This window comes from Vitis riparia, chromosome 18 (genome assembly GCF_004353265.1).
Source record: "Vitis riparia cultivar Riparia Gloire de Montpellier isolate 1030 chromosome 18, EGFV_Vit.rip_1.0, whole genome shotgun sequence".
Classification (NCBI taxonomy): Eukaryota; Viridiplantae; Streptophyta; class Magnoliopsida; order Vitales; family Vitaceae; genus Vitis; species Vitis riparia.
The window spans coordinates 24,132,237-24,155,477 of NC_048448.1; the positions used below are offsets into that span (position 1 = coordinate 24,132,237).

Here is a 23,241-nt window from a genome sequence, read left to right on the forward strand (position 1 = left end):
TAAGGTAGTTGTGATATGACTTTATTTTATTTTATTTTTCACTTTTTGAGTCGATGCAATTGAAATATACATTTTTCTTATCCTTCTTCATTTTGACATTAATATGCGTGTAATCACGAACACACACATATCTTAAAATTACACATACATATATATCTTAAAATGAGAGTCATTGAGAGCTTGGATTGGTTGACATTTCTTGATGTTGGTTAGAAAGTAACCTCATCTCTTATAAGCTAATTTTAGTTTCTAATATGTTGCCTTCTTCATTGTGATTTGAAGTACTATTATTATTATAAGAAAGTGATTATTATAGACAATCACCTCTATACCGTGATTATTATATACAATCAACTTTATACCATAAACACTCAAACGTAATGAAATTTGTCAAGGACAGATTCATCAACTTGTTTTGGATAACGATATGAAGACAATTTTTTTCCTTTTTATTTTTATAACTAATTTTTATAACACATTGATTTTTAATAAAAATGTCTTTGTCATCTTCCAATCTAACTCCTATTGCTACACATGGTAAGAAACCTACGAAGACCCTAAGTGACGACAACAAAAGATGTTGTTCTATCTCCAACTCTAAGTCTTATCGAGGCTTTGTACGGAGATGCCTCCTATTAACGAAGGGTGAACTGAACTGATAATCAAGTGTAAACAGCGACTGAAACTTGGGATCATTCTAAATTTTTGTGCTAAGGACTATACTTTAAATGGTCTGAACAACATGAATAACATCCAATAATGTCATGAAGGGCTTATGAATTGCAGGAAGACAGCCTTAGTGAGCCGAAAGATAAAAGGCATGTTTGGGCCCTCCATTTTATTGTACCACTCGAGACCCATTTAATTTGAAATATAAAAATTTAGGTGATGGCCCTGCTATATTTGGATGGCTATTGTGTGTCCTTCGATAGGCAGGCTCCACATGCGGAGGGGGATGGTTGTGTTAGGTGGAGCCCTTGTGAAGACGAGTTCATTTCTAGTGTTGTGGCTTGTGTGTAAAGCTATTGGAATTTATTACTCTCTATTCCTTTGGTTGTATAGCTTCAAATTTCAAAATTCTCACAATATGACTCCTTTTAGGCAGCCTTTCCCCAAGAGATGAATGGTCACTTGATGTTCTTTTGGCTTTTGAATCATGATCCATTGGTTCATGAATGGACTCAAAAAACAGTCACGGGAATTAAAAAACTATTTTTTGTTTTCTATAATTAAAAACATCATCTTTTTATAAAACATTTTTATATAAAAATGAAAAGTGATTAAAAATAAGATATCATATATATAAATTATTTTTTAAATATTTTTCAAATAGTTAGAAACAAGTTAAAAATATTTCAAGTTTTGAAATAAATTTTTATTTTACAAAATATTATAAAATAGTTTTCAAAAACGGTTTTTAAAAACATTCACTAAATAAGCCTAACAATCACCCCTTAAAAGTTAAAACTCAACTCAATTTTTTTTTTCAATTTGATTCCTTTGTCATAGTTGATAAAACTCACACAAATATTTTATCCCAAAAACAAAATACAAATCTTCTTTCAAATATGTATCATATTTATATAGATGATCTATTTGTCAATATTTTTTGAAATAACATTTAAAAATAATTATAAATTATTTTAAAATTTTGAGGTTTTTCTATGACATAAAATTATTTAAAATATTTTTATATTTTTAATTATTTTTTAAACCAAATTAAAATAAAATCAAACACTAGAAAAAGGTTATAAATTTCTTCTAAAAATGGTTTCAAAATAGACCTCATAATGTTTTATAATTATGGATATAAGTATCCATTTTGATACATTTTTATTTTTTTGTTTTCAAAATAAAAATAATAATAATTTTTATATAAGATATAAGAAATTTTAGATATTTTTATCGGACATGTAATAATTTTTAAAAATTAAGGTATTTAAATTTTAAAAATTTTGCAAGTGATTTTAAAAATATAAGGTAAATTTATAATTTTTTGTGTCAAAGTTTCTAATTATAAATAAAGAAATTTATTCTAATTATTTTTTAATAAAGTAATATTTTAATATTTAAGAAATTTAATTTAAGCAAAAGAGAATGAAATGAATTTGAGGATATCACTTTCCTTTATTGGGAATCGTGTTTTTCAAAACATTTTTCTTTGGAACCCGTCAGGACCACACAACTTAAACCTCAAGCGGGTCATCCACGTGGCGACCACTCTAAGGTTCTCATTCTGAAAATTACCGAAACACCCCCAAAAGGAGCACGTGCATGCGCGTCACTCCACATGTCCAGATCCGTTAAAGAGCGGGAAGCCATTCATTTCAAATTCAAAAATTTCAAACGGTTCTAAGCCAAAGCACAGTGAACACCGATACCAAAAGCTCTTCTCTCTCTACAGTTTCATCGCCTGCGATTTCTACCAGTATGAGGTATTTCCATTTGCATAGATCCGTTTCTTTTTTTCTTTTCTTTTTTTCATTTTTTATTGTATTTTCTATCATTTTTGTTCTCCGCAGAGATGGATTTTCGCGGTATGAAGAGGAAACAACTACAAGCGCTGTGCAAGCAGCATGGTGTTCCAGCGAATTCGACGAATCTTGAGATGGCTGATAGGCTCTCCTTGTTTTTTAAGGTTTGGAGTTTACCTTAACCTTGTTTCCTTTGATTTTTCTTTTTTTCTGAGAATGTTCAGGAAAACACAAGAAATTAGAATTTTGTAATTTTGTTTTTTCTCAACTGTTTTCCGTGTCACTAAATAAGAATCTTCAATGAAATGTGTCCGATACAACTATATGTGGAATAGAACTTATAATTTAGGAAAAGACAAGGAACCAAAAAATTTAGTGATTAAATTTTTTTATTGTTTTGGAATAAAGCAATGAAAATCTTTACTATAATGAGTCCAAATTCAAGTGTATGGAACTGAAATAAGGAATATGTCCCTTTTTGGTTGTGAGAAAATTCAGGAAAAAATATGAAGTACAATATTTAGGTAATTCAGCTTTTCCATTGTTTGAGGTTTGGGAAACAAGAGTTTTCACTGAAATGAGTCCAGAAAAACTATATGGAAACTGAAATAACAAGGATTAAGTTCAGGGAAAGAAAAGGGACTAAATTTTTTTGTACTTTTGCTTCTCATCGAGTGGAACCTGGGAAATAATTCACTGAAATGGGTGAAATTCAATTATATGCAAGCTAAGATAAAAGGCAATATGAGAGTTAGAAGTTTGTTTTGTTATCTTAATTTACTTGGTCTCCCTGGCAACCTAACTGAGGTTGAACTTTAATTGGGAAATAGATGCATGATTTTTTTCTGTAATTCTTTGTTGCAGGAAAAGGAAAAACCAGTGACGCAAGGTCGGTCTTGCTTGAAGAATCTGGATGGGATAGATAGCCTAACTGATTCTAATGCTGTCACCTGCGATCCCAAGAGAGTTAGGTTTAGTCCTGAAAATGAGACGTTTGAATTTGAGGATTCTGAGATAGACAGGGAAAACACCCCAGCAAGAACAAGGGCGGCAAGGGCAGCAAGGAGGTCTAGGGTGAGACTGGCTAAAGAGAAAGTGAGTCCTGTTGGTGCAAATGCTGGAAATAGTGAGTCCTGTGAGGAAACTAGAGGTACTCTGAACAGAATCACGAGGCACCAAGGACAAAAAGTCATAGAGGGGCATGCAGTGAAGGCTTCATCACCTCTTGTTAAGGAAAAGGGGGCGAAAAAAGGCACAAAGATCAAAAGTACAGTTTCAGAAATTGTTGATAAAAGTGCTAAGTTATCCCCAGTATTAGAAATGGATGCCAATGCACGTGGTAAAGAAAATGGAAGACTGATAAGAAGGCAATTGAGGAGTAGGGAGGTGGTAGTTGAAAATGCCAGTGAACTAGGGAATGAAGATTCTATCATTCCAAAGAAGAATCCAGTGCAGACAAGATCAAAGAAGAGGAATCCGAAAGATGGTAATGAGGTTCTTACCACAGATGAAATTTCTGAAGACATTATTAGTGCAGGAGAAGGTGAAAAAATTGAAACTGGAAAGGTCTTTAGGCAATCTAAACGGAAGGCAATAGAAGATGGCGAGTGTGAACTGTTTGGTGGGGAATTGGGGAAAAGGAAAATGGTTGGAAGGATCACAAGGTTCCGGGCCCAGTTGGTGGGGCGAGAAGCATCTGCTGTTGAAGGTGAAAATGAGACTGGAGATGAATCTGAAGTCCAGGTTTCAAAAGACTCTGAAGCTGTTCTTCAACTCGAAGAGCCTGCTAAATTTTTAGGTAGAAACACTTCGAGGCAGAAATCTGCAATTTCTCAATCAGATCCATCTGTGAGAACAGAGACCAGAAAACAATGGAAGGGCACAAGATTGGAAGGAGGAGCCTCTGAGACTGAAGTGAGTATGAAAGAGAAGGAAAAGGTTTCTCTACCTAATGGCCCTCTAAGGAGGTCCAGACGCAACACTTTAGCATTTAAGTCTACTGTTTCTCCTGATGGAGGGTTGGTAACTCATGAAGCTGTTGGAAGGAATCAGTTATTGAAGCACTTGGGAGAACCAATTACAGAAAAAGAAGCCTCTAAACCTGAGCCAACTGCTGAAATTTTGAAAGAAAATGAGAAGGTTTCTCTACACAATGGCCGTCTGAGGAGATCCAGACGCAACACTTCAACATTTAAGTCTAGTGCCCCTGCTGCTGATGGAAATTTGGTGACTGACGAAACTGTTGGAAGGAATGAGCAGTCAAAGTGCTTGAGAGAATCAACTCCAGAAAAAGAAGCTTCTGTAACTGAAGCACCTTTGAGAAGGTCCAAGCGGAATGCTTCTAGGCATGATTCAATATCTGCATCCACAGGAATGGATGGCATTCCTAATGCCATTGGAAAGAATAAGCCACAGAAGAGAAGTCTGCAGCCAATTCTCGAAGAAGAAACTTCTGTGATTGAGAAGGAGCCTCTAATTGAAGAACTTCCAAGACAATCTAAATATAATGCTTCCAAATGTAATATAGTTGGACCTGCTAGAGTAGCTGGTGAAGTTAAGGGAAAGAAGAAGCAGCGGAGGAGATCAAAATTTCCAAGCTCTAAAGGGGAAGCTCCATTAACTGAGAGCATGTTGGATATTGAAGAAACACCAGGCATAGATGTTGAATTGTCAGAGCCAGAAGCTGCAGGAAGCAAAAGTTCAGTTTTGATCCGCCAAGAAGGAACTCCTAAAGATAAAGATACTAGAAAGAAGAGGAAGAGCTCCAGGAAGATATCTAGTGCAAAGAAGCAGCAACATGGGTCGGTGGAGGTTTGCCCTGTAATTTCTGACTTAGAGGAAGTTGAGGATCGCACGACAGTGAATTTCAAGGATATTCCATCCCAATCTGCAGCTGCCATAGAGGAGGATATTGTTGAGTATCTCACAACAGTGAACTTGGAGGACATTCCATCTCAATCTGCAGTTTCTGTAGAAGAGGATATTTCAATGGAAAATGATAAGGAAAATTTGGTTCAAGATAAAGTTAATGAAGGTAACAAGGTTGATAAAGAATCTCAGTTCCACAACATGAGAAGTGATCTTGATTATGATAATTCAGTTGAACCACAAGGAAATCAATATTCAAGTAAAGTTAGCAAGGAACTCGTCTCTCCAGTCTTTGACTTCTCATCTGTCCAGCAATCAGATTACACTGGTAAGTTTCTGTTGGCTTTTGGGACCATAATCGGTTTAGTATTTTTTTCATATAATTGATTACTCAGTGATCAACAATTTTCAGGATCATCTGCTAATCATGTGAAGTTGCAGAGAGAACTGGAAACTGAAGAAGAGCTATCTGCAGGCAAGCATATAGATCCAGCAAGCAATATTTTTGTTGATCTTGCAGCTGAAGATGACAAAACTTCAGTTGAAAAGGAGCAGAAGTTAGGACTAGAAGAGATGAATGGTTGTGCTGAACCAGTCATGCATGAGTTAGAGGAGAATGTAACTGAATCTAATGAAAGTGGCAGCTCAAAAAGGAACTTCGAAACTTTCAGTGAGGAATCTGGAGATATTGCTTTGCTTAACCCCTCCAATGGAGAACGGGCCACTCCAAATATATCAGGGAGGAGAGATATTGATGATGCTGAAGATCCTGAGGCTGCTGTTGAATTTCCAGAAAATGCTGTAGCTTCCCCTGTGGCAGAAATTGTTGCAGAAAAGGTTACAGAAATCCAGCTTGCCTCAAGTGGTCAATGGTCTACAGAGGAGACTCCTCTAAAGATTGTTATCACACCAGAATGTCAAAGTAAGTGTGTACTGTATCCTTTCTTTGTCAATCATTAGCCATCAAATGGTCTGATGATGTTAAAGTTATACATAATTCAAGAAATTCATTTGGCCATTTTCTTCTTTATTGCATCTGCTGTTATAGATGACAAAGTGGTTGGTTCTTGTTTGCACACTGTCTCAGCAGATGATGGTTCTCAAGAAGGTTAGTTCCATTTATACAGGGCACTGCAATCTCCAGTGAGTTTTCTTGCTAATTTTCTTTTATTAAACATGCAGAAGGGTATCAACTCAATGCTCAACTTGCTGCACAGTCCCCTGTGCTTGGAAGAAGCAATCCAAATCATGGTGAAGGAGAAAAATCTTATAGTTATGGGAATGTTATCATGGATGGAACAATGTGCGGAGGTGAATTGTCTGTTAGTGATGCCAGGGAGCGAAGAGAGCATCCTGTTTTAGACGAGTTAGATGGTCAAATTTCCGAGAAGAAGGAAAGTGTAATGTCAAAGGGAATCACAAGCGTTTCTAAGGAAATAAAAGAGACAGGTAAACATATACTTTCCCATAGAGAAGGAATCTGTCCAATTACCTCAGCAAAGAGTGATTGAACTATTCCTATGTTATTGCTCTTCAATGACAGGCCATGGGACACCCTCATGCTCACTGTTATCGCTTTAGTAACCGTAAATTGTAAGAAAAGCCTAATACCATTCTTGTTCTTGGTTTCAGATGTTTCCCACTTGGATTTTCTATTTGGAACAGCTTCTGGTATTGTTGAAAGAAGTTTGCCATCTTGTGAGCACACTCACTTGAAAGACAAAGGTGAAGAGGACCAAGGTTAGTTCCATAGTTACTTGCTCAGCATAGGCTACCCTTCAGCAATTATTTAATTAACTCTTTTCTATTTGATGTGCCAAAGATCAACTTAAAATTCTGTTTGGCATACTGGTTGACAATACAGATCCTATGGAGCAAGATGAAGAGTCTACGCATGTAACTGAAATGGCGAGCACAACAATATCTGCAGGCAAAACTTCCAGTAATAATTTGGGATCTGGAAGGTTCCATCATGAGAAGTATCAAGAAGATGCAGGAGTAGGGGAAAGTGATCATGAGGGAATATCTAATATGGGCAATCAATCACTAGATGTTAATGAAGATATTTATAATGAGGCTTCCAAAGGGAACTTGGAAGTGGAATTTACAGGACTGGATGGCTGTGCCTATCCCTTTCCAAACAAGTTCTCTAAAGATGATCATGCTACAGTTGACAATGAAAGTGGAGGCTCACATGTTTACTCCAGAAATGCTTCAGGAGAGGGCAGAGGTACAAATGTGGTTGAACTTTCAGTTGGTGAAGGAATGCCTCCAGGTGACTCAATTATGGATAAAACTGGAAATGCTTCTGGGGAGGTTGAAGGGACAAATGTGGATGAACCATCTTTTGAAGGAATCACTCCAGCTATCTTAGAAGAGAGAGTTATTGCTGAAACCAGAGATTTTGAAGAGGCTGATAAGCTACTTGAATTTAATGCAGAATCCCATGTAACACCTGGAAGCACTGCTGGAGATATGGAGAAAGAAATCTATTTTGCCGAAATTACTCAATGTTCTGGTGGAAGTGGATTTGATCTTCCTCTCTCACATGTCTATGCCCTCGAGCACCAAGGTTTGGAACAAGCTAATGCCTTCCATTTTTTGGTTTTTATTTTATTTTTCATTTTACTCTCTGGAAATCCTTTCTCATCATGTTTTTTTTTAAGTACTTTCTCATGTAACATTCACATTTTTATTCTCAGCCTCTGGTAACGTCCACAAAGAAATGTCTTTGAGCACACAGAGTCCTCACGTCCAAAAACAAGGTTTGTTCCATTCTCCAGTGTCTTTTCAGGATTGAATGACCAGGCCAAGGTTTAAAATATTCTATGTTTCAATGTGCAGAAGGGAATCAACTTGAAACATTCTGTGTCAATGAGGTTTTGAGCCAACAAACTAGTGGGGTTAAAAGTTTCACTCTGGAGGCACTTGCAATGAGTAGTCCACCGTTGTTTTTAGAGAAGCTGTATGGTCATGAAGAGGAGGATTCAGAGATGAACTGTAATGCTAATACTGTTGTAGATGAGCCTTTTAGCAAACATAGTGTAGTAACTCTTGATGGGATTGATGGCAAAGGCATTGAAGAACACATGTGTGTGACTAGTAGCAATCTTGTCACAAAGAAAGAAAGTGCAGAGGTTTTGCCTGAAATTGAGGTTGGTAATGTTCATGATGATCACCATGTGGTGGTTGAACAAATGAATTACAATGTTGATGCAAGTTCGGCAGAGAGAAATTGTAAAGATAACAAGATGTCTGATGAAGCCATTGCAGGGTTTTCTAGTGTTGGGTATGTCACTCTTGTTCCTGGGGAGAAAATTTCTGAGTTTGAGCCAGGAACTGAGCTTGGTGACAGCCAGGAGGTGACTGCACAGGCAAATATCATCTTTGATGCAAGTTTGGATGAGATCATTTGTAAAGAAAGTGAAGCACTGGAGAAGACAACAGCTGGAATTAAGAAAAGCACTTTGGAAGGCATTGAGGAAATCACTATGCTGGAGGAAGAAAATGGAGAGATTTCAGCACCAATTACTCAAACAAAGCTTGATAGGGAGGTCTTAGATCAAGGAGTTGAATTTATAAAGATTAATGACAGTGCTCAGGTTACTTTGGTTGAGACTGTACATGAAAATGATGAAGTTCCAGAAGAGATTTTAGATGAAGTTACCAGTGAAAAAACGATTTTGCTCCCTATGGAAGCAGATTTTGACTGTAATGAAATGAAGGATGTTGTGGGGGTAAAGAATGAAATCTCACTGCAACGTGATGAATTGAAGTCTATTGATCTTGATATTCATGATGCAAAGGATAAAAGCATCTTCATCAATTCAGACCAATGTAGCTCTGCAGATAGAGAAACTATAGATGAAAGAGAACATTCAAGAATCTTGGAATGCAAATTCAATTTTGAAGGTAATTGTTCTGATACAAAGCACACAGATGTTGGTGCTTCACCACTGATCAGTCTAAAAGATTTTGATGATCAGATAGAGTACGAGGAAGTTGCACACATGCATGATAGTGATCATTGTCTTTCATTGGATCTTTTGAGCAACAACAGTAGAATTGCAGCAACGAAAACGCATAAAACCATTGCAGAATCGGTTATGCTGGAGGCAGAAAATGGAGAGGCTTTTACCCCGTTTGGTTCAGAGGGGCTTGGTCAGGAGGTTTCAGATCATGGAGTTGAATTTCCAAATTCTGCAGCTTCAGACGTGAGTCAAGCTGTACATGAAGCTGATGAAAATCTGGATACAAAATCAGATGGGGGTGTAGAGATGATTTGGAAAGGGGATGAAGTGAAGTTTGGTGAGCTTGATGATTCTAGAGAAGAGGTTCTCCCAGAGACTGACAAGAGTTCTCTAATTGTTCCACATGAACTCACTTCCACAGATGGTGAAGCTGTGAATGGAACCATGAAAGAGAATAGTCACTTTGAGGATGTCAATTTTGATTCCATGAAGGAAGAAGATGTTAGCAATTCACCTAAAGTAACTGCTGGGAATTGTGATGATCTCTTGGAAGAGGAGTCTGCAGATGTGAAACACAATGGTCGTGATGTTCAGATAGATCTTAACTGCAGAGACATTGGAGGTGCAGCAGACCTAGTTGTTGAAGATGGCATGGTTTGTGAAATTGGTTCTGATGATAGGAATGGTGACAATATGTGGGTTCAGAAAGCACAGACTTTGCCATGTAAAGTTGATGATGGTAATATATCTTCTTCCAAGCCTGAAGGGGATTCAATTAGTGCCAGTGTCTCACTGCTGAATGTTTCATCATGTCAAGGTGAGCATCTTCACCCTTTCTTTTTGATATGCTTATATATATAGTCAAAATGATAATCTTCATCAACTATCTCTGAAAGCCTCAAAATCTTTATCTGCAAATTACCAGACATTCAATATGTAGAAGCTCTGTAAGTTTAATAAATCATTCTACCAGTTAGGCGGTGGGGAATTAATCTATTTGAGACCAAATGCAGCAGGTGAATATGAATCTCATGTAAAATGTGCAGGAAGCAGTAGCAATACAGAAATCAATGATACCAATGAGGCTGCAGTTTGCTCTCATGCACCGGTTGATTTTTATGAGGATAAAGGTATTTAGAAACTTAGCTTGTAAACTACATAACACAGTTACAAGAATGTATTTCTATCTAACATCTATTGGTCCATTCACAAACAAATATGATATAACACCTAGTTACTTTCATAATTTCTTAGGTGATACTCTTAACTTTGTGGGTAAATCCTCAGAAGATATTAATATTACAAAGGAGAGAGGCATAGCAGATGAGAGCAGTGCTGGGAAGGCTGAGGAAGTACGTGGTTCATCACATAAGTTTGATGATGAGATGGTCTCTTCTGGTGATTCTAAGGAGCCTCCAAAATTTGAAAAGTTTGTCGAGGTTTCTTTATTGGAAGCTGAAAAGGTGGACTGTTGCTCTGTTGTTTCACCAGTCAATGATTCTGTTGATCATGGTAAGTGCTTAATCCACTAGTCTTAAAAAGTTTCAGCTGTTTCAAATTCTTAGATAATCATTTTCTCCTTGATAGAATGTTATTCGTAGTTTTTCATTACTAATGATTTTACAGCAGAAGTTGCTTCAAGGAAGCACTTGACAAGATTAGAAGATACCACTGATGATTCCTCTCTGACCCATCAGATTGGTGTGAATTCCAGTCTTGCCTCATCGGAGACAGCATCCTATGAGTTCACTGACTGGGAAATAGATTTATTTTCTCATAATCATTTCAGTATGGAAGCAGTTTCTGGAACGAGTTTAAGGATTATAGATCAATTCCCTGCAGTCACTGATTCAGTTCTGTATAAAGGTATAGATCATTATTTAATTGGCTGTTCTCAGAAAAGGTTATCTATATATATTTATGGGGAATAATTCTTTAGACTTTCTCTAATTATTTCTCAGCCTTTGCAGCCAAAGATGTCCGCACTGAGAATCTGAAGTTGGAAACAGTTCAGAAGAAAAGTTTAGATGTAGAAGTGGAAGAAATCAACCATTTATCATCTCAGCAATTCAATTCTTCTATGAAAATGAAAAATAACTTGAAAAGCAGCATGACCCAGAGAACTCCCAACAAGTTCTTCAAGGCATTCGATATGAAAGAGAACAGCCCAAGCATCAAGATGGAGCAGATGGGTAATTTCTCAGCAATGAAATCAGGGACAAGGAGGAAAGCCTTGGAGGACCTTCAAAAAACTAGAGAGCGGAACAGCACTGCTCGCTGACCTTTTTTCAAGGATTGGATATTGTAAATATGGGGCCCCAAAAGAGTGGCCCCTCAGTTGACGACCCTGAGCATACCTCATGCAAACATTTGTGGATGAAAACCCCACTAGTGGGTTATTGTTAAATGAGTACTTTGTTGTGTCTCCTTTATTGTATTTGTAGCAAATGAAACTCCAGAATCACTGTCACTTCTGCTTGATTTGCAGTTTGACAGACATTATCAGAGAAAATCTACCTTCTTTATCCATGAGAAGCACTACATTGGAAGAGCTGGTTTATTGCTTGACAGAGCATTGAGATAAGAGTTTAAGTTTACATGTGCTATTAATTTCATCGGATTGATCATAATAGTCTGAGCATAAGACTGGGAAGAATGAGATCTTCAGTATGTAATTGTAAGCTGAAGAGTCCCTCGAGAAAAATTCAAGGACATTTATCACATTAGGCTCTCATTCTGCAGGAGAATATCCTTCAAATTTTCTTCTCTAACCATGGAAATGATGCAAATGGCTATAGAAGATCATTTCCCCCTGCTTTCTCACAACAGAAAATTTTCCTTCATCATACCATATAAGAACAAATTCGAAATCATCAAAACCCAAGTACCAAAAGAGGAGAAAAATCATTTGAAGGAGCCCATATATATGAAGAAGTCCCTTATTGAGAAGGGGATACATTTATGATTAAATCTAACGTATATTCCTTTTGGGATTACAGAATGATCCAACCCCATCCAACCACAAAACCAACGTGTATAAAAAAAGAAAAAAAGAATGAATGGAAATTCTGCAAGACAAATAACCAAGTCATATCTCAGTCCTTTTTATCTACACAACCCCCCGGCCCCCCCACCTCCATTTCCTTCACATCTCAACTCATCTGATGATTCTCATTCACAACCATGCGAGTGTTGAGAGATAGCTTCGTCTTCGATCAAAAACACATCCCTCTTCTGCAATTCCCAGACAGCCTTTCTAAATATAGTTCAAACCATCTAAAATTTAAATTTCATGTAATCCTAGTCACAATCCAATCCACAGACTTCTAATACAATACCACCTTTTGATACAAATGGGTTGACTCTGACCCATAGAAGTGAGAAGATTGAGGCTAGAAGAATTGACCACACAACAATAATGGTGGGAAGCCTATCTTGTTTCCCCATTAACCCCTTGAGGAAGGGGTACAGGTGAACAATGACCCATAAGGCAAAGAACAGCTTACCAAATAGAGGGCCCCATTCTTCATAACCGTTATTGATGGCATCTGAAATCCCAACCATGACTCCAATTATATTCAGGATCAGTAACGTCAGGGGAGGGATCAACAAAGATGTCCACTTAAAAAGGTAGAGCTCTGAAAAGTCTCCATCATCTCCTCCTTTGGATGTAACAGTGAAGTTTGTGTTAACACCTGCCAAAACCTTAAGCAGACCTTGGAAGAGAGCAAACAGATGTGATGAAGCACCACCAATCACCCAGAACTGCTCATTTCTCCACCAGTCATCTATGGCAACCCGTCCCCACTGCATCTCAAGGACACCAGTTGCAGCTATAGATATGAAGAGGGCCATGAAAATAATACTGGCATAGTTGCTAATCTGCACATCATGCAAAAAATTAGGATTAGCTGAAACCATCACAACCCACAACTAATGAAAACTATGCTAAGCACAGGATCCTTGTTTTGGCCTATGGAGATGAATGAATATTCAGGTTTATGAAAAGCTATAGAATCCAGCTACCATCTTAAATGAAAACACCATGATGTTGACTTCAACAAATATCTAGTAGATAGGAAACAAAGTTTGTTTTCATGGATATCAACTGAAGACTAGTATGATCAAGTGAAACTTCTTAAATTTCAAGGAGAAAAGGAAATTTCAAGGCTAATGAAAACTAGAAAAGCAACCTGGAGATTGAACTTGACACAAGATGTCAAAAGTTCCATTCTCCAATGGAAAACCTTGCCTGAATATTAGTAGAAATGTTTTGATGCTTGTGGTTACAGGTATTCTATCATGAACCTACAACTATATAATCTTGTGGTTCTTCCAAGGAAAAGAAAAGAAGATCTCAAAATGGACATTACAGAGATTGATATTTAAGAATGAAATAGAGCTAGAGGTTACCTCGGGGACAATGAACTTCCCAGTGAGGAGACAGAAAGCTGGCAAGGTACAGTAGGCAATCAAGGGAATGGATGTCCACGGATAAACAACTGAGTTGATATAAGAGAAGCGCTCCAACCATTTCAAACCACCTCCATAGCCATACCATATAGGGCAATACCTACTGAAGAAAATCTCAACAGATCCAAGTGCCCAACGTAGAACCTGGTGTAAACGATCTGACAGGTTAATGGGAGCTGACCCCTTAAATGCCGGCCTCTTGGGTATGCAGTACACTGATCGCCAACCATGGCATTGCATCTTGAATCCTGTTAATATATCCTCTGTAACAGAGCCATATATCCACCCAACCTGATTCATAATTCAAAATTTGGAATTTAGATACGGATGAAAAAAAGTTTACACCTTGTTTGGAAGGGACTGGAAAAGCTAGAAGCTTTTAAATTTTAGACAGATGCTTCTTACCTCTTTCCCCCATTCTGTTTTATCTTCATAACCACAGCTAATGACATGGATGGCTTCTTTCAAAAGTGAAGCAGTGGTTGCTCCTTTTGGAACACCACCTTCTTCTAAAAGCGTGGAAGCTATAAAAACTGGAGACTGTCCAAATTTTTTCTCAAATTTCACTTGGGGCATGAGCAATGATCTGTCATTATCTATTCCTGCAATATAAATTCCACAGTAATATTACTACTTTGGCTTTAAAAGCAGTAGACCTGAAGAAAGAAAACCAGTGACCCCCCAATAATTACTACCTTGGACACACATTGAATTAACTAAAAAAACAATAATAGAAAATTCAAAAAATCAACTTCACATGGGGAAAGTTATACACAACATTTTGCCAATTAATTAAGATAAATTAGGAATTTTGCAGGTCATTTAAAAATCACTTGAAATATCTAGAATACAGCAAAAAAAAAAATGCAGATAATAAGACAATATGATTGTGGTTAATGATTAAAAATTGGGAATTTTTCATATTATAAAGAATTACTTGAAATATCTAGACTACTTGCAAAAGTAAATAACAATTGCATATATTAGAATAAGACCCATATTTCTGTCAAAGCCACCCTTACCTTCAATTCCCTCTTCAATATTTTCGAGTGCATGAATTTGCTTTGAAGCTTCCCTGTTTTTCATCTTCTTCTTTTTGTCAGTTGACTTCACTTTCTTGTTTTTCTTCCTTGATCCACAACACAAGCAGCACCATTTTGGCCAACAATTACACGTCTTTCCTGGGGGTTTCTTATTGACAGGGGCATCATATCCATAGAGTGCCTGCCGTCTGAAGACACAACCAGTTCCAACATAAATTGGTCCCTGGATCCCATCCAAACCTTTCATATTGATCTGTTTTTAATTGAAAACAAAAAATTAGCTTTCCTCAATCAAAATTTTACAAATTCACATCTGTGCATCATTGTATCAAATTCACACTGGAGTGCCTTACGTACATCAAAGAATACAACGTTGCGATTTGAGTATCTATCATTGCGATCAATCCCATCAAACCTTTGAGGAAACTGTACATAACAGATTTTCTTTCCTGATGTGGGGTCCATCATGAAGCACATGGCTTCGCGAAGGGCCTTACTGTTGTTTATATAGTGATCACAGTCCACGTTCAGTAGGTAAGGAGCATTAGAGATGATTGCTGAGACTCGCATCTTGAATAAACAGTCAAAACAATAGCCACCAATCAGGAAATGGGAAAACAAAAAATGGGACCCCAAAGAAAAAGAATGAGAGAGAGAGAGAGAGCTCTACCAAAGCATTCATTGCCCCAGCTTTTTTGTGGTGATCAAATCCCGGTCTCTTCTCACGAGACACATAAACTAGACGAGGCAACTCATTTCCTTCAACATCACGAACACCATTATGACCAAGAAAAACCTGTGCAAGGCAAAAATAGAGAAAAAAATCTTTTAATGTCTCAAATCTCAATATGTAGAAGGTCCAGCAAGATGCATGCTGCTCAGGCACAAAAATCCATGAATGCACTCGAAGAAAGAAATCACCCCCTCACCTGGATCATTCCAGGATGGTCCCTGACATTGTTCCCAGGCCATGGAGTCCCATCCTGCATTGTCCAACCTTCCTCAGGAACCTTCTGGGCCATAGAAACCAATGCATTTATCCGAATTTTGAACTCTTCATACTCCCTCTGCACCAATCAGGAACCAAATATTATTGTTTTGAAATCAACTTATTGCTCTCAGCAATGGTTATCATGGCAATACTTTGTCGAAGATAAAAAATCATCACAACAGGACATCTTTTATCACTAAATTCTAAAACTTGTCCTCCACAAGCCATTTTAATGATGCATATTTAATGCCACTCTATATAGTTTAAGATGGCATTTTGTTTAACACACATGCAGCTTATATAGAATGCACATTCATTGGACCAAAATATGAACAGATAAAGATACGAGGTGTTAACCTTCATTGCACGACGTTCCCTAACAAACTCCGGATGCACTTTGTCTTTCAGATAGTCAACCTTCTGAGCAAAGTACCATTCAGGGGCCCTAGGCTCAATGCTGAACTTCTTACAGAATGGGACCCACCTCCTAGCAAACTCAGATGTCTCAGAAAGGGCTTCAAAAGTGAGCATGGCAGCACCATCATCTGAGACATAGCATGCAACTTTCTCGACTGGATAATCCACCGCAAGGATAGACAGAACTGTGTTTGCTGTGATAAGTGGAGGTTCTTTCATGGGATCGACTGTACTAACGAATATGTCTATATCAGCTAATTCAGATGGCTTCCCTTCTTTTTCATACCTGAGAACAAGGTTTAAGACGCATAGCTAAGAAAAGAGTACCATGCATACAACCAAACAAGAAAGAGAAAGGGAGAGAGAGCACCCCAAATACCTCAGTGATAGCCTATCAAGGTATGTTTCCCGCTCAATTGGGTACCACTTTGGGAACTGATCCAGTATCCATGATACAGCAAACCATATTTCACAAATAACTGATGTTAACCATAATGCATATGCATCATTAACCGGGTGGAGGATTCTATAATGAAAGAAGAAGCCAAGAATCACAAGCCGGAGTATAATTATGATTCTGTATGGATTTATCTTGCTTGAAGGAATTGGTATTTTTCTAGATAGAGGTTGCCTGCCTTCATCCATCCTACATAAAAAAACAAAAATAAATAATAAGTCCTTCATATTCAAATAAGAGAAATGGGGAAAACACAAATAATGGAAAGAGGAATGTGATGTTCAGTTCTTAATTAAATTGAGATAATGCTTCCTATACCTCTACTCAGACTAACACAAGGAAATTTTATTTCATAAGATATTGTTACTGTTCCCAATAGGTGAAGACTTCTAACTGTCAGCAATGGGCATGTCAGACATTCATCAACTTGACAAACAGTTCTGATACCTGCTTACCACACTGACAAATGTGTCCACATTCATTTTTTGAAGAAACATGGAGACAAACATGTTTGTAGTGCATTTTTGTTGCAAACACACGAAAGCATTTGCAAAACTATAGATGTAGCTATCTCCCAATATCTATGCTTCAGGAGTTCCATACAAAAATGTGCATGTGGCTGTTTCCAATGTGCATTTAGCTTTTCTAATTCTAATGATAATTGGTTTCTAAATGGATTGTTAATTGACTCACACCTACATCCCTTCCAAGTTCAAGTTAACCACTTTCATGCCTGCAACATGTATGAACAACAATTAATATATTCAGCTCACTAGCAAGTAGCAACCCCAAGTTCAATCACATGTTAGTTAACAAATGTTTAACACCATAAATTTCATCACCCAATAATTTTGTTATACGTTGATCCCTAGCGACCTATTTCTCATTCAAATTCCGCCAAATATTTAACTTATGAGCCATGCCCATAAAGGTGGTGCTCCACTGCTCACGTCCCTTCAACTTTCAATGAACAGCATCTAAGCAGTTTTATCTTTTTTCCTTTTTAAGCTTTTACCATGTAATACTAAAGTGGGCTTTCACATCCATGACACGTTAGATCTTCATAGTAGTAGCGTTGAATTTCTCATTAACACATGTTTACTTTGTTCACATGCATTGCATGTGCCATGGTCCCCTAATGAACGAATACGACCAATTTATGGTTTCGATAAATGACAAAAAATATCTAGCAAATGACCTCATTTCAAGTTTGTCAAGGTTAAAAAGTTGATGCTTCATATTGCTCCAATAACTTGCACTCTGGTATTACATTTAATCCTAACACAATGCCACCGACAAAGCTCTATTTGAGGCAATTTCTTTCACCCAAGAAAAGAACAAAAATAGAAAAAATAAACTCACAGGTGAATAACAATGCTGTTAGCCTGAGAGCTTAAGTTACCAAAAAACAGTTTGATGCATGAAAAGAATTCAAGAAATAGTACTTTAAAATCCCAAATTATACTAAGCTACGAAGAAAAAAGTTACAGGAGAAGATGCAACAAATAGAATATGGTGAAGCAGTGATTGAAAAAATGCACCTACTTGGGCAAATCAGGATCATCCAGTTCATCTTCATCAAAGTTTCCACCATCATTTCCTCCTTGGTGCTTAACAACCTGAAGTTTATCATTCTGCTTTTTCTTCCACTCTTCCATTCGGTCCTTCCACGCAACACTTCCATACCCATATACTGCCAGGTCTTTCTTAGGATCCATTGGTCTGGGTGGCACTGCAACAACAAAACCAGAAGCCACAATAAACATGATGAAGTAAAATGTGAATAGACATAACATTGAGAAAAGGGTTCAATACCATATAAAAACTAATGAGAAGTAACAGGACTTACAGGACATAGAAGAATCAGGAAATGGCATAGGATGGACTCGTTTTCCACGCCCCATGAATGGAGGAATGATAAGGGCATGCTTATCAGAGGAAATCCCGACATCCTTCATTGAAAGCAAGCAAACAACCATTATCATAAAACAGGAATCATTAATTATATGAACATAGTAATGGAACGATGAATAAAAAATGCTGAGTGTTAAATCAACTTACATCTTGGCCATAGGTCAGAAGAGGGATTCCTGAAGGGACTGATGAAGAATCCAGATCCAAAGGTGTACTAACCCCTGAAGTATAGGCATGGCTGCCGATGTTCAGGTGAGCAGAGAGCATAGCCTCTGCAACCTGATGAGGATCCCTACTGTAATTGCTTCTGAAATCAAACTCATTCTCCAAATCATCAATGTCATCTTCCTCTTCATCCCCTTCAACTCTGGGACTACCTGATGTTTTAAGTGTGCTATTAGTGGAATCATCACCAAGTAGAGTAGAGTTTGGGATGAAAAAACACACAGAGTAAAAGAAAAGAAACAGAGTCAACCAAGAAATTATAGAAACCTTTTACCTTTGATGCGTTTGTATCTGGTTTTGCATTGAGGGCAAGCTTGATTACCCTCCCTTCTTTCATACTCGTAGCAGGGTCTGCATACAGGGAATGCACATTCATTACAGGCAACGAATGGCTCCCCATCCACAGTAATCTCTATCTCATCCCCACAAATCTGACAAATCTGCCCACTCAATTCTTTCACGGAAGTCACCTGTATGTCACAGATGCCACAGCAAAGTCAATCGGCATTAGGTCATGAAAACTGGATTTTTTGTTCAACAACCCCAGATAGAATATTGAAGCAGCATATGATTTTTAAACTACTCATTCACACATACAAAAACACACACACACACACACATATGCAGAAATAAAGTATAAAATTTTGGTGCAGACCTGTATGAAACATAGAAAATAAGGGGAAAGGTATGGATTTGTGAAAGTACAGAGTTCCAGAACAAGCATGAGCAAAAGAGCTAAAAGAGTCATGAAAATGAAAAGGGAAGTAAAAGCCATCCCATTCAAGAATCACACCTTTAAAAACAGGAACTTGGATCAGAGGGAAAAAAAAATAATGGAAGATAGTGTCACTAACCCAAGAAGGAAATGGCAGAACCCACAAAAGCTAAATACAGAAAATAATGGAAAAAAAAATGTTATGAGAACAAAATAAAATCACTGTAACAGAAAATGAACAAATGGGTGTCTTCAAAATCAAGAAATGGGGCTGACAAAAAGTTTCATAGACAAGAAGAACGTCGGAAGAAAAAATAGAGAAAACACATTTTTAGATATTTTTCTTAAAATCCAGAAATGGAGTCGATCAAAGAGTTGAAATAAAAAAAATAGAATTAAAAAAAGGAGAGATTTTGAAGGAACTTACTCGTCCAATCTCATCAGCATTGATCAGAACAAACTCGTTCCGGTTGTGTGAACCCGCCACGAGTCTTCCTTTGGTATCCATGAAAGCCCTCAAGAATCAGACCCAGATACAACCCCAAATGCTCGAAATCAAGAAGACCCACCTCACGATATCAATCTCCCAACCCCTCTCATGCGCAAGAAGCAGACTTTTTTTTTTTTTCTCTCCGCCTCTCCCTTTCAGCTCACTTTCTCACAAAATAACCCAACCCCACATCACACAATGAACAAATTCACACCCTAGATAGAGAGAGGGAAATGCAAACAATAAAAAAGAAGAGTGGGGAAAACAACAAAATGAGAAAAAAGTATCACTGTTTTTGTTTGATTGTTTCCTCAAAGAAAACCCAATGTTTGTAAACGTAACAGATGGGTGGGTCTCTCAGAACTCAGAAGTGGGTAGAGCCGATCCGTGACACGGGGTTGCAGATGATGTTAGAGAGAGAGAGAGAGAAAGAAAGGAATCTATTGGGGCGTTGAAATTTCAACGCGTATTGCACAAGAGCGCCCTCCTAATTCATGGCTTTATCATCAACATTGGGGTGGGGCTCAGATTTTGATGGCAGTGGTGCCTCTGCTGGTGGTGGGTGGTGGTGGCCCACCTGAGCTACGGTGGCACACGGTGGGCGACGACTAGGGCACTCTCGTAATTCTATCCCTTTTGCCTCCCCCTTTTTTCTTTTCTTTTTTTCCTAATTTATTTACTCATTTCCATTAAAACAAAATAAATAATAAATAATAAAAAATAAATAAAAAATTAGGTGTTTCCTTTTCTTAGATGTTGATGTGATGTATCTCCCTCACGGCTTTTGTGTGTCCTGTTGTGCAATAAAATTAAAAATAAAACCCCCAAAAAAAAAAAAAAGTAGAGCTAGAGAGAGAATGAGAGTGGAGTTTTTACTTTTTAGAGAGAGAAGGTGGAGGGTTTAGAGAGAGAGAGAGAGGGACAGGATTTTACAATGGGAGGAAAAAGAGGGGTAAGTGACAAACAGCGGGGAGGAGTTTATGAGTTGTAAAGGCTCCACGTGCGGCACGTGTGGACGAACCCGATATCTGGGCGATTTATCGCGATAAATTGAAGAGGAAATAGACAAAGTGACGGTGATTGATTCTTTCTTTGCATTTTTGGAACGCCTTCACTTTTACGTGCATTAAAAGACAAGGAAAGTCTTGGGTGTGAGTGCTCACTGCTCACGCCCCTTCCCCTTCCCCATCCCCCCCTTGGACCACCACACCCCCCATCATCCTACAAATTTTAATCATCCCATCATGTAGCACCATCGTTGTTAATTATTTTACCTATCTTACGTAACGTCAAAAGGATATTTGATAAAACTTAAAATTAAAATTAAAATTAAAAAAAAAAAAATCCAAGGGGCATGAAAGATCATGGTAAAGGTTTTTCCATACAAGAAGGCCAAGTAACCGTTGGCAATACCTCTTGATTTTCAGCAACGGTGGGCTCTTCAGAGTAAAGCTTTTATACTGACTTTATACCTAACACAGCACATTCCAGTCCTTCACTTATCTTCTCTTTACTTGACCTTTTCAAAGAGCTTACATACAAAATATGCAATTTTCTTTACTGGGTTGTTCTACAAAGTCCGAAAAGGATTGAGCAGCTGATGTGCATTCGGGTTGTTCTTTAGACCGAGACAGATAGTATTTTCCAAGGAAACAGTGGGAGACGGCCAAAAAGGCTTTACTGTGAAGAGACGGTGGCAAGTGGGGTGGTTTTTGGATAATTGGATGGCCTTTTTTCCATTAATATTTTGTATTGAATGGAGGGTCTGTGTCTATTCAATGGTCGGTGAATAAACTGTACCATGGTGTGGTCTCATGCCTCAGTGACATCAATGCACTGTTTCATGCCCCCTGCAGAGGTTAATAACTGTACCGAGTCCGTCCATATCCACCATCTGATCTATATACTATGGGTTTCCACTGATCGGATGGGAACGATGGTTGAGTTTGGGGGGGTGGGGGGTGGTTTATTGTTGTTTTCAGTGGTCCTGACTCCACCTGATGGCGTGGAGTGGGTACACTGATGGTAACAAACTAGGGATGGGCATTATCAGAAGGCCCAATTATATACTCTAGTTTGATTGAAACCAATCACATTGTAGTCTGTGGTCTACCTGCCTTTTGGGTATGGACTCTCATTGAATCTGATGAAGTGGTTGGAGACTTTATGTCTATTATCTTAATGACACTAATTAATTGGCATCTGGGGTTGGTAAAATTGTAACTTTTTGGGGCATGGCTGCTTCATAGAAACCATAGAATCATTGTGTGATGGGATGGTAACATTAAATTTAATGTTTTTTATGACATGCATTAAAGTAAATTAGCAAAAAACAATTCATGGGTTTTTTAATTCTCACCCAATGAGATATTGGACATATTCCCATTTTTGTCCCAATTAGAATCCTCAAATTGGATTACAGTTGTTTACAAAAATCAAACTTATTTTTGTTCTCAGAGGTAGATTTTTCAACCACATATTTCTTTCAAATTGGGAAAATCTAAAACAGAATTATAGCTCATTTTTTTCCAAAAATAAAAAAATAAAATATCATTATTATACAAAAACCGTTTAGGAATAATCTAAGTTTTCAAAAAAAAAATTTCAAAATTATTTTTGGGATAATTATTTTTGTAAACCTTTACAAACAAGGTGAAGATTCTCTTTAATAACTATTTTATAAAATAGTTATAAAAAAAAGTTTTTAAAAATAATTTTTAAAAACTGTTATCTAATGTTTTATAAGATAAAAATGTATTTATAACTTTAAAATATTTTTAACTTATTTTTAATATTTTAAAAATAATTTTTATGTATAATAATTTATTTTTAATTATTTTAAATATTTATGTATTTATTTTTTAAAATATCCTTAAAAATAATTAAAAGATGTTATTTAAAAATATTATATTTTTTATTCTTAAGAATAAAAAATAAAAAATAATTTTTAATCATCAAACAAATTTTTCATATTGTCCTTTTAAAGGATTGAAAACTGTTTTAAAAAACGGTCTTAAAGAAAACCCAAAATATCAAGGTTGAAGAAATCGTCATTAGTGTAGGAAGCTGTCGCCTATAGAAGAGGTGAGAGTGAGACAGTGATGAAAATACGAGTTTTAGTTTTGATGAGTAACATACCCAACTATAATCCCTCCCATTTTCATCACTGTCCTTCACCTTTCTCTATGCGAACACTTGGTCCA

The 23,241-nt window shown here is 37.2% G+C and overlaps 2 protein-coding genes across 9 annotated transcripts; one reads left to right on the plus strand and one right to left on the minus strand.

The window, feature by feature from the left end:
• Nucleotides 1–2,350: 2,350 nt before the first annotated feature.
• LOC117907012 lies at nt 2,351–11,842 on the plus strand. Of its 8 annotated transcripts, none has more exons than XM_034820328.1 (14): nt 2,351–2,435; nt 2,523–2,638; nt 3,339–5,670; nt 5,755–6,264; nt 6,391–6,450; nt 6,525–6,791; nt 6,975–7,082; nt 7,207–7,914; nt 8,045–8,107; nt 8,187–10,130; nt 10,327–10,443; nt 10,568–10,825; nt 10,940–11,179; nt 11,275–11,842. In XM_034820328.1, exons 2-14 carry the CDS (start codon nt 2,525–2,527, stop codon nt 11,592–11,594), a joined length of 7,041 nt encoding a protein of 2,346 aa, XP_034676219.1. In that variant the 5' UTR covers nt 2,351–2,435; nt 2,523–2,524; the 3' UTR covers nt 11,595–11,842. The 8 variants fall into 8 exon arrangements, with proteins under 8 accessions (XP_034676219.1, XP_034676222.1, XP_034676221.1 ...); XM_034820331.1 differs by having other exon boundaries at nt 11,284–11,842; XM_034820330.1 differs by having other exon boundaries at nt 10,943–11,179.
• A 368-nt stretch (nt 11,843–12,210) lies between these two features.
• On the minus strand, nt 12,211–20,512 carry LOC117907014 (cellulose synthase A catalytic subunit 2 [UDP-forming]-like). Its single transcript, XM_034820337.1, has 14 exons — nt 19,976–20,512; nt 19,108–19,303; nt 18,756–18,985; nt 18,544–18,646; nt 18,240–18,426; nt 16,617–16,883; nt 16,178–16,523; nt 15,759–15,896; nt 15,500–15,625; nt 15,187–15,399; nt 14,809–15,082; nt 14,192–14,388; nt 13,727–14,077; nt 12,211–13,195 (listed from the first exon to the last, which is right to left on the minus strand). Exons 1-14 carry the CDS (start codon nt 20,054–20,056, stop codon nt 12,614–12,616), a joined length of 3,291 nt encoding a protein of 1,096 aa, XP_034676228.1. The 5' UTR covers nt 20,057–20,512; the 3' UTR covers nt 12,211–12,613.
• Between the last annotated feature and the right edge of the window lie 2,729 nt (nt 20,513–23,241).